This window comes from Opisthorchis viverrini, assembly GCF_000715545.1.
Source record: "Opisthorchis viverrini unplaced genomic scaffold opera_v5_278, whole genome shotgun sequence".
Taxonomy (NCBI): domain Eukaryota; kingdom Metazoa; phylum Platyhelminthes; class Trematoda; order Opisthorchiida; family Opisthorchiidae; genus Opisthorchis; species Opisthorchis viverrini.
The window spans coordinates 247,514-259,511 of NW_008751938.1; the positions used below are offsets into that span (position 1 = coordinate 247,514).

The 11,998-nt window shown below is 42.7% G+C and overlaps 1 protein-coding gene across 1 annotated transcript in view; it reads right to left on the minus strand.

Moving 5' to 3' along the window:
- Positions 1 to 1,619: 1,619 nt before the first annotated feature.
- Positions 1,620 to 11,998, minus strand: part of T265_09487 (hypothetical protein) — a gene marked incomplete at both ends in the record, with an annotated part of 19,766 nt that continues 9,387 nt past the window's right edge. Inside the window, 2 exons of the mRNA XM_009175569.1 lie at positions 1,620 to 2,304; positions 5,625 to 5,721. Coding sequence (XP_009173833.1) covers positions 2,065 to 2,304; positions 5,625 to 5,721 — 337 coding nt within the window. The remainder of the gene's footprint in view (positions 2,305 to 5,624; positions 5,722 to 11,998) is intronic.

The window sequence follows — 11,998 nt, forward strand, 5'->3', positions numbered from 1 at the left end:
GCTCGTACCTGAACCACCAAGCTATCTCATTCATCCACCTAGCCGTGCTGCCTAGTCATACTTCTCCTGTTGATTTGCATAGTAGCAGAAGGCTGTAAATGAAACTGGTTCCGTAGTGTTGTTAAGTGCGAAAAATTACCTGTGGACTTTCCATCAGTGCTGCGGGTTAAGCTCTGATAACTTGACTGAGTAGCTCTGCTGCTGAACTGAGTCACTGGGGTTTCTGTACTGCAATTAAATATCATTTAGTTCAATCACCGTCTTTTAAAAATCTTGTGTTATCAAAGTATAACTCTTAATCACTCGTCTACTGTGAAACGCGCAACTATCAACTAACAATCTATGATACTTACATGGAACGTGCATTCCCATCCCATCCCCAATCGATCAGCTGTAATACCCTTTCTGTTCCTAGGTGGATTACCAACAGAAGAAAGCACGAGAGCTGATTTATTCCCAGGTTTCCCAAACCTAGTCAGGAGCATTTGAGATCTAGAGACTGGTTTTGAACCGTAGACCTCCCGGCCAGTGGTTTTATGCCATAACCAATGAGCTGTCTCGGTTAATGCACTCAGTGCTCATCCGCTTGGTTCAGCAACATTTTGGACCCAAACAAGGAGTTAACCTTAAGGATAAATGGGCTCATATTAGCCTGAGTTAAATCAGTTAACTGGTACATATGAAAAGCATACACTGGTATGATTCGATATCCGTAGTTCAAAGGCGCTTGGTGTGTGGCATGACAAGACTACAGACGGTTCTCATTGAAATAGTCACTTAAGTAACCGACTGTATATACATACGTATGTACATGTTTGAATCCTGGTTGGAACCTGCGGTTGGTATTAAAGTGTATACAAATGACGAATGTCCTGATGGTATTTTTCAGTGACTAACGTATGTTAGTCTAACGATAAGACTTGGAACGATAATAATGAAAGATGGCAAACTATCACCAGTGTGCTTGCATTGGGATTTCAAGATTTTTGGTGTAGGATTAGCGCAAATAGTAAGACATCATTAGCTATGCAATCTTGCGGTAGCCAGCCGTGTTTGTCTAAGACGAACTATCCAAAAATCCTCAACTCGATTTAAGGCTTTGAAATCGCCCCTAATGAGAAGTCATCTCATTCGTCACCCGGAGCTTCACGATATACCTTCATTAGTCAGAATTTCCAAATGAACAAATACCGGCTTTCGGAATTCAGTTGTCAAAATAGTTTTCCAAGACATTTTGTAGTATCTCGTTCATTTAGGTTGCAGTACACCAATACGCAAAGTCGCCACGGAGATGAGATTCTGGATGTACGAGAGAAATTCGCACCGACGCTAAACCCCAATCTGATATAGCACAGTTTACTGAATATGTAGCAACTGACGTAGAGCCAACTTGCTTAAATCAGCCAGTTCAACAGGAACTGTCTCGAGTGAGCGCTTTCAGCAAAAGAGCACGTCGTTCTACTGTCCGATCAGTGTTTCCATCCTTAGCGCATCACTGATTTAAGGTAGTGGTTTTACGGTCATACGCTTAAAAGTCTGCTCTGGATACTGTTGATCGTCATCAGGGATCCGTATGCTAGAAAAGAAAGCTCACAAATTCGTATTTTGACAAAACAACCGAGCGCAACAGTGTAACATAATTGCCATCCGTGAACAAACTGTGAGTGAAGTACCTATTTTAATTTAAATGCGTGTTTTGTACCCGCCAGAAAAGTTGAAAAACTGAATGACGGGGAGGATCACAGAATGAGTAGAACCTCGTAAGGAGAAGGTTTGTTGTGCGTTTGAGTGGTTGGTACGTAAGGTCAAGAACTTGCAGACAGCGCACAACAGAATATTCAATGTATACGTTTTGTAATGCATGGATTGATTGTGTTAAAACAAGGGAAAAACGGAACGATTAGTCATGCCGTAAGTCGATTCTCCGGAAACTACTGGATCCAGCAGTCATCAGCAAGGGAAAAATTTTGCACAGACGTTCGAAAACTCGGTTTAATATCATGAACCGGAATTCCAGTCAGCCGAAGCGGACTATTCAGAGAGAGACAAAACAAATGCCTTCATTCAGGTTGGTGAAGAAGATCTCGGATTTATGTCAAGCGTCAGCACAGAAAGCTGTGTATCTACAGATTGAGTTGTACCAAGTACGCCTTCAGCCGTTTCTCCCCTAGAAGATGGTCTTTCAAGAACAGGCTTCGTCAGATTGGATCCATTTCTCAAAAGAAGCATTGGGCTCTCCTGATCGGATGGACAACTAACGTAGGTATTGATGAGTTCCAAATTGACAGTTGCTCCCGTCTTCGCCTGAAGTAGAGGCATCAGTAGTATTAAAACGAAACGTTGTTCGGCTCCTAACACAACTCAGCTAATTTCTCGTCAGTCGATTTTACAGCATTTAAAACTCAACCATCGTGATAAAAGAAATAAATCTGGGTGGATCAACTAGCCCTTCCTTACCGATAGAAACACTATCTGTTGCACAACCATTCCTAATCACCTGCGAAAGTCCTTACGTGGAGAGAAACCAAAGAAACTAGTTCCGATATTCTAACTCTTTTGGGAGTGACAGAAACTGCAGTCAGTGAAACACCCATAAAATATGGCGTCCGATAACCGTTGGTGACCATTTTCAAGCAGCCACGCCCAAACGCCGGCGCAGATACCAAAATCTTATACTAAAATATTGGCCGCACCCATAATTTTGAAGCATCCCCAACCTGGGTTTGTCCAAACTGAACTGTATGAGCACAAAATGGATTTGAATCATCCACTCTTCTCCGCTGATCCTCATGGCACCATTCTACGCAGTATAATTCCGTCGGTATCCTAAAGAACAATCAGATCATATAGTCAGAAGACGAAGATAACCGATAACATCACGTCACATATTAGGAACTCTGGCATGAAGTGGGGATTTACGTGACAATACGCCCCTGGTACAAGATACTTTTTATGTCTTCTCCGTTTATCCTTCCACTATTGCTTCTGGCACACACTGGACCCACCCCAAGTGTCGTAAGGGTCATTCGCCCTGAGTTCGGTGCGCGCCTCATGGACTTTCCCTTGTGTTCATCATTTCAGCCTTAACAGTGTCATCATAGGGGAAACCCGAATCCTATTCTGAGATCTGTGAATCTCCTAAGCAAGTTGATTAGATGAATTATGAACTGCATAAAGGATTTGGTATCGATTCCTTGACTCTCCTCAAGTTTATCTTCTACCCACAGTCATTGGCGTGTACAACTGTCTTCAGCCATAAAACGCATACTCAGGCCGCCTTATCCTTTCCATTCTATTCTGCCTTACTTCGTTCACATCACCTGACTTCTGGGATAACGGATTTTATGTGATAGAATCGGTACCCAATTATGGCGTAAAAACTTGAGTGTTGTTTTTTCCAGTACGAATTCGCATCAATGTTCCTCAAAGACAAGGAAAGGCTAAAAGGCCGAACTTCCTCCACCCCGGTCAATGGAACCAACAAATCTCCGATTATTCCCCCTTACGAATACGCTAAGAAAAGGAATGAATATCAAAATCTGCAGGGGTCTTTCATGTAAGGTGTCGTCGTTTGGTAACAAGTTAACACGTGGCTACGTAACACGAGTTTCGTGACTGGAGGTATAGTGATGTGGTATCCTTTCTAAACGTAAGCTAGTCACAATGTTAACCAGACACTCGCGGCAGAATGGTAAGGTCCCCAACCACTCGTTTGGAAGACTTGCTGTGGAGATTGATGAGATGTGTACCGCTGACGATATCCAACAATGGTGAGACAGCTGTACACACACATTACAGATTACCAGTAATGTTGAAGTGTCTGCAAAGACGTTTATCCACAGTATGTGAGCTGATGCTTGGAAAGATCTCATAAAAATCCGGGAACCACAGGGGGCTTATGAAGCTTCTTCTGTGATAGTAAGTGAAATAGCAGGAAATATGGTTCATGATACCGATAGTGATTATAGCGCGAATTTGCTAACCGGAAGGTCCAAGTTTCAAACCCGACATCTGCATCCAAACTTCTTCTATCTAGGCTTGTGCAACTTAACAGCATCCCAACCGCCGTGCTCCCTTCGAGGAGCATGGCAGCTAGGCAGCGAAAGGGTGATACAGCTATATGTTGTACAGATAAAAAAGAGACTCCCGGATAAAAATTGCTTTGTCTTGAAAGGGCTACTAAGACCTCATGTAACATGCAAACAGGATCAGCACAGTTAGAATCCACAAGCATTCATTCGGGTAATGTTTGGCAGTACCTTACAGGCGGAGTATCGACTATGTTCAAAAAAAGTCCACCCTTCAAGATTCCATAAAAAACGATCCGCAGAGGGAGACGCATAACATGTTCTTCTATCAAGCACCGGCTTCGGAGACACTTCGTACTGCAAAGGGGGAGATTTCAGGTCTCATTAGTGTGTGAGTGATTTTTGTGAAGTGAGTTCCCTGCCGACTTGGTGAAAATTCTCATGAGCTCCCAGTTCGCACAAATTTTCCATGACTTTCAGAGTAAATTATGACCGACTGGGTTTTCCGAACAACGCGATAAGTTCAACTTATTTTTCGAAGTGCTTGCTGTCATGGAATCTTCCGACCACTTCTGAAACTGTTCAGAAAGATAAAACTGTTGCATCCTCATTGGGGTCAGTTATTCCTCTGAATTACGTCTTCAGGCTTTTATTAAATCATGTGTTGCATGTACAAAACTGTGCACATTTTCGATGCCAGTCAACTTTACTTCCATTTTTGGGGCAAATTATCTTGAAGGAGCTTCGACCATGTAGTTACGGAGCTCCCCCTCACAGCTCTAGTTTATGCGGATAAAAGAGATGAAAAGTGTGTTTTCAGTGATTTGCTTAAAATTAGATGCGATATTGACTAAACTTAACTCATTAGTTAAAGTATTAACGATTGAAGTTACTGACATTTTGCAAGGTCTGTAGCAGAATAGATCTCCGGTGAACGAAATGGTGAAAAGTGCCCTTTAGGTGCCCCAAAACGGTGCTACAGTCGTGCAACAACGTAAATTTCAAGTATACGGAACTGATATACGCAAAAATGATTGACGTTGGGTAACAGCTAACTAACAGTATGCATTGGCGTGTAAGATGCACATTGAGGAAACTGTCACAGCAAGTCGGATGCTAATTTCCACCTCGCCAATAAAAGCAAACTAGAAATTATTTCACTAGTAACCTTTTCGGACGATTAAATGTAATTTTTTTGAGAGAGCAAAATCAAACGAGTTGTAAAAACCTAGCGAATTTACACAGTGCAAAGCAGGTTTAGAGCCAACAATGGTAAAAAAAGAATAGAGCACTTCAGTGGAACACGCTCCCAAACTCAGTTGTACAGTCTAAAGAATAACAAAGCCCACTACCACGGGTTTACATCTACATATCATAAGCATATCAGTAGCATGCACTCTTGACTGTCAGATTAACTTTGCGAGGAGATCAACAACTCTAGATCGGAAATACGAATACAACAAGAATGTTTGTTCTATTGATCTACAAAACAGTTGTTCGGGGCAAGCTTTTGCACGTTGACTTCATGTATGAGGACATAAATCTACTACATTTATAGCCGATGCATTTACGTCTAAAAACCCCTAAAAATCTTACTTTTTTGTAATCTAACATCATTTCTTTAAATGACACGAAATCTGTGAAGGTATACAGCATTTCGAATATCTCTCCATCGAGGTCGCCTTTGTTCTCACTGAAATGGAAGAGAAGATAGAATATTGAAACAGTCCTTGAGGTTTCGTTTACCTAGATAATGCGTAATTTCAATGGACTTGAACGCTAGAAAAAGTCATGGATCAATCCCCTACTATGAGGGACTGCAAAGGATGCTTTCAATTTTGATGAACCGATGGATATTGTAGTGCGAATGGATCACTGCGTTATTTACAGTTCAGATAACACAAATTCACTCTTTACGTCCATAGTCAGCAGTATTCGTACAGTGTAGCACGGGCTATCGAGAAACTGAAAGTTCGCAAGCATATCACATATCATACCTTCAGATTAAAGAGCTCAACTGGTATTCGTTCGCTAGACGCAGCACGCTGTCACAGAGCATTCAATAGTACGCGTTTGTTGCGAAAAAAACAATACGATTCAAGGAGCAGTTTGAACATCATGCAAAACGCCCAATTACAACAAGTTCGAAAATACAGTTCAGAAACCTACTCCATTCATATGACATTCACGGCTAACATACTAAGGGCGCATTGCCTGGGTGTGTTACTGTTTCGTCGCATGCTTTCAGACAACTCGAGGGAAGGCTAAGATGCCGACAGGCCTTGCAAACCGGGATAACAGAAGTAGAAAAGTCAACGGTGGATTCAAATGGCTGACCTTGCTACGCAAATCTGATTCAGCCAAAGGAGCCCCTGCATATCAGGAATGAGTGTTGACAATTCCCTCGTAAGCATATGAAATAATGCCTCTGCAGGAAAAGGTTGTTGCACAGCCAAAAGTTCTGCTGCAGAAATCTGTATTCGGAGGTCCATAACATGGGCATTTGGCTCCTGATTTGCTGTGGACCCGTGAAATAAATATGCAAATAACGCAAAGTTGTGACGATAACGCTGGAGAATAAACGGTAGCCCAAGCGCTGACAGGGAGTTCTTGATATTAAGAGGCGTTACTGATTTGCTTCTCTCACAATATAAACGATCCATCCGCTTAATTGTTCTCTCTGGAGGGTAAAATATTTTGACGCAACTTTCTATGCTAAATTTTATGGTCTGACAAATGTACCGAGGGCTCTTGCCTCCAAACGATGAATTTTACAGCAGAATCGGAAACCTACAATCAGATTCCACGAGACTCTCTCCCTTGAAGCCTTAATTCAGCATCATATCCTGACATTCGTAAACGCGACAGAAAACAGAATGGACTGCAACCCTACCCTCATCACCAATTTGGAAATTCAAGAAACATTGATGAAAACAGAAATCATACTACTGGAAGACACGTGGTTGCGCAGAACGCACTGGTTATCATCATCACCAGCATTTACAACAATACACCGGCAATAAACGCTGATGTTTAACTGTCATATAGCCATGGGAAAGAGCAGAAAGAATCGACAAGGGGAAAAATCTATTACGATCAACAGTAAGATATCCACACCCTGCAGAAGCAAGGAGATAAACACCTTCCAACATTTGATCGAAGTATGATGCCATCAATGGAATTCTCTCAACGTTGTTTGCTGACCTCAATCAACGACAGCCCATCATACAAAGACAGACAAACATCAGCTAGGTGGCCCGGCTAGGAAGTAACAGCATGCTGGGCACTGGGACGGGCTGTGTCATGTTTCGTCCAGCTCCCAAGCAAATCACGCGGAACCGAACCAGAAATGCGCAAATATACCACAGAACCTAATTTAGCTGTAGCTATCCTTGTTCTGCGTTGCCCTGTCGTGACATGTCCACGCCGGTCTTTTGTTACCAATAGTTTTGGAACTAAAACAATGCTCTCTTTGGTGGATGGCGGTCTGGCACAAGAATTACATTCCAAAATCATCTCGACCTAACCTGAAACAACTGTGACGCAAGATCGCTATATTAATTGCCTTGCACACAAGACTTCAACCTCAGTGAAGTCCACTTCTGATGGCATAAATGAAGCCAGCTGATAAATGTTGCTGGCGTCCTAATAGTGTGTGCACACGTTTTCTGCCACGGTACAGTATTGGTTTATGCAGCCCTCCAGGTTGGTAAACTAGCCAACAATTTGAGTCCCTATAAAGCTTTAGAGGTCTACAGGACTTTAAATCCTGAATGAATGCTTTGCGTTTTTTTCAGAATCACAGCCGGAATTCTGCCTAGAATGGACTGTGTGGACTGATAGTCGTCAAACATTAGGACAATAACGTCCAGGTCTGCTAGGCATGAACACTGAGATAATCAATTTTATTGAGATGAGTACTTCGCAATATTACCGGTGACAAACTAATGCAGGAAGATATAGATAGCGAGTAGCTCTGCCAAACACTACTAATCATGGTGAAACTTCTGAACACTTCTTTCAAAACGCCCACAAGACCAGAAGGCCAAACCGGCAGCACAAAGTATGTTAAAAGTCTTCAGGGACATCTCTCTTCAATATCTCATTTGAAGTCAAGGAATAACTCAGCTACTGGTCACCTGAGTGCATGGCTCTGTCCAAACACTTAAAGTAACATGAAGATGTGATCATTCCACCACCCGTCGATGGGTCATCCAACTTGATGCTCTCAGATTTGCGTTTACGTCTCGGAGCTTGGCGTCCCAGATATACTGAAGACAGTAGCTGCGTTATTACCAGCGTGCGGCTAACGCCCTATGGTTAAAAAGTCGTCTCATGGACCTTTCTTATGTGACGGCTCCAATTCTCTGGAATGTGTCCTTATTCCAAAAACAAGTTCAAGCATTGTAGTTATGGCTAAACATAGGGAAAACTACACCGTTGATGCGAACTCATCTGGTCCGGTGGCTCAATGGTATTCCTAGACAGGATTTTAACTCACAGACTACAAATTGAATTCAGTGGGTCGTATAAAGAACCCAGCTACCGGAGCTGATGGTGAAGTTCACCGTTGAAATCCTTTCGCTTAGTGATCAAGAAACTGGCCTTTATTATGTTAGGTTTTCATCAATACCTATGGAGGGCTTATTAACACATTATTTTGCTGGTCACCTTGAACATTTTGAACTTCCTCGTGACCGGTAGCTATGTGATCGGTTTGGCTTCACCTGGTAGTGGGTGGACACAAAGTAGCACAATGGCGTCCAGTACGCCCTAACCTACTATTGCTGAGGAACAACTGGTGATCAGGATGGAAGTATCATAGACGTTCAGCAGCATCACCTTGTCTTTCATGAACTTAAATTGCTACCAAGTCGCGCCTTACATGAAATGAGACGTCCAAATTTCTTACTTTACATCCTGAAGGCTTTGTAGGTCAGAACAAAAATCATTGATGTACACTTCATGAGCTATATCAGCGTTTTTGATTTAAACATTCAATAGCCCATTTGCATTAACCTTCTGGGGCACACACCAAAAACATCCTTTCTCTCCTCTGGCACTCCTTATACTGGTGCCAATATTAAACGCTATCACTTCGAAAGTGCTACCAGAATCAGCGCTTTCAATTTAGATGATGAAAATGGAACCACTGACAACTAGTATGGAATGGCCTGTGGAGTTTACTTTTTACCGGTTATATTCGCTCTCTAAACGTTCTCTTCGGTACTTGATTAGAAGCTGATTTGAGGAAATATACAAAAGTCAGCTCCTGTACAGCATGCATATTTATTCGAAAAAGACAAGCCTAAAAATATATGACGATGCATTCAAGCTAAACGCATCCGAATTCCTGAACGTATTGACACTGAGGCAGGTTGAACAATTCCAGTGGTCCAAACATAGCTGGTAATGTGATGACATATGATGATCTTTAGTGGAGATTTCGTCCTGTGAGTAAGAGTAATCTGCGCTGATAATACGAGAAGTACGGTAAAACCCATTTATCCTTATTGGGAATCATCATGAGTGCACAATTCACAAGACTCCATGTAGTTCCAAATCCATGACCTCGCACTCATTAGTTAAAAAACTTGACTGTCAAGAGCAGCTGATCATTATTGTGATTAACTCGCATTTATGCTGGATATAGCGCCACATGACACTTAGTCAGGAAAATGGCGCTGATCGCGAACCTGTGTCAGTGTAAAAATATGATTGACGAGTCCTCGGGCAAGGCAGAACCCAGCTTGATTCTCACTAATCTGTCTCTCCCAGTGATTGATCAAACAGTAAAGATAACACCACGTAGAGCCTTCGATGACACAACTAACAGAGTACTGCCAAGACGGATGTTGCATGCTTTTCTTTTGGCCGTTTTGAATATTTGAATTACGATCGAAGTGCTACATTCTAAGCTATTTTGTTTTCCAGATCTTCTGAACAGCAAGGCAGACCCAGCTTGATTCTCACTAATCTGTCTCTCCCAGTGATTGATCAAACAGTAAAGATAACACCACGTAGAGCCTTCGATGACACAACTAACAGAGTACTGCCAAGACGGATGTTGCATGCTTTTCTTTTGGCCGTTTTGAATATTTGAATTACGATCGAAGTGCTACATTCTAAGCTATTTTGTTTTCCAGATCTTCTGAACAACCGTAGAAGGATTGTTAGAATGCTCCCTACCTTCAGAACCATTATTCTCTTCCTTGAGCGGCAAAAAGTCCAGACCACCCGGACAGAGCGCCTTGAAGCGTTAGAAAGATGATACCTCACGCTGAATTTCTTGTACTGACAGTGTGCTAGTGTCAGAGATTATGTGGAACGAGGCCAGCTGAACTGCTATTTAATATGTTAAGACAATCGTTCAGTACAATTTTTCCGTGAATGAGTTGCCGCTCCATCAGATAAAACATGGCGTGACTGTTATCTGCAGCAAAATTCTTCCAAATCTCCGGTGCTTTCGCAACCGATAGGCGTCTTCTGATATTCCTCAGGTTACTGGTAATGCGGCTTCCGAAAGAGCTGTTAATCAGCACAATCGCTAGGTTTTTGTACATCATTTTGGCAGAAATAAAATCAGCTGTCCGAGACTATATCCAGCAGTCAGGTGATCAAATCGAATGATAAGGATCAGAAATCCCTAAAATATTGGAACATAGCTGGTTTGCTGTTTCATTCAGTCCCAAAAATATCAATGCCATCAGCTTGGTTGTGCACTCCAGGATGTGCACCTCAGAAGTAATGGTCAGCGATAACTAAGGTTCGCCGTCAGCTAATAACCGCCACACGTCTGACTTGTCGTTGGTGGCCTCCAAGAAACTCCGTGAATGCGTGTGCGCTGAAAGTTCGTAATAGCCAGCACACGAATGAAGAAGTTGCTTGTCAGTACCTGTACGTTTGTCACCTGACTAGGCTCGGTCATTCAGGCTCAGTCATTCAACTTGGACGTTCAAGTATGAACGTCCAGTCATGATGATAGTCTCTGTTCTTCTTGTGACGGGTGTAACAGAGTTCGTTGTAACCCATCCCCTCAGTTGTAGAACTGCTATCTTTCGAGGCGCATGCTAACACTACAAAGGGACAACAATTTACCGCGCCCAACCGCATCGATTCTGATTGGATCATGCAGCCATTCGGCACAGATTCAACTGCTCATCTCTATATAGTACAGCAAGGCGCCAAGTTTGGTTGAAACTTCCAAACCGTAGATAACACGATCCCGCGTATCACGATTACCAGTTAACCGGGAATCGAAATGAGAAACATCTGAGTCCGTCCTAATCGCCCGAATTGCATGACCGGAGTGTTCATATGGGTGCTCCATAAACAAAACACAGATCAACGGAAAGGGAAAACAAGGTCACAGCGGAAGATGCTTGCTTTCTATCTGACGGAACCTACAGACACCGAGGACTGCAACGTGGATCACATATTTTGAGTTGGATTGGTTTGAGTTGGTTTATTTATCTGGGCAATATTCTAAGCGTGGAACACTAGAAGCAAGCTGGTAGATTGATTGATGGCATTGCAGGTGACGATGGGGTATGTATGTGTGCTGATGAAAAAAGAGCTCCAGGTTTAAACGGTCGTTTCTAGCTGCCCACTTCAAGAAAAAGATTTAAGGTAACTCACCTTGAGCTCCTGCCAGACCGTTTGACCCACAGAGCATCCTGTAGTAGCCTTTTTCTTTATAGGCTCCAATGCGGGCCGATGACTCAAAGGATTCATCCGCTTGGGTGCAGCGGGTGGCTTCGCTATATGGCACATGGGGTAGGCACACAACCGATATGTGTGGAACCCCACCAAATTCTAAGTAGTTAAAAGGTACTTTAACCGCAATCGGTGGCTTCTAGGTGGTCATGGTTAGCCGTTAGGCAACCTGGTCGACCTTTCACAACTCTTTCCCCATTCTGGGAAGGCAGCCCGGTTACTTTCCTTAATAGAGATATGCTCGTTACTTTTAT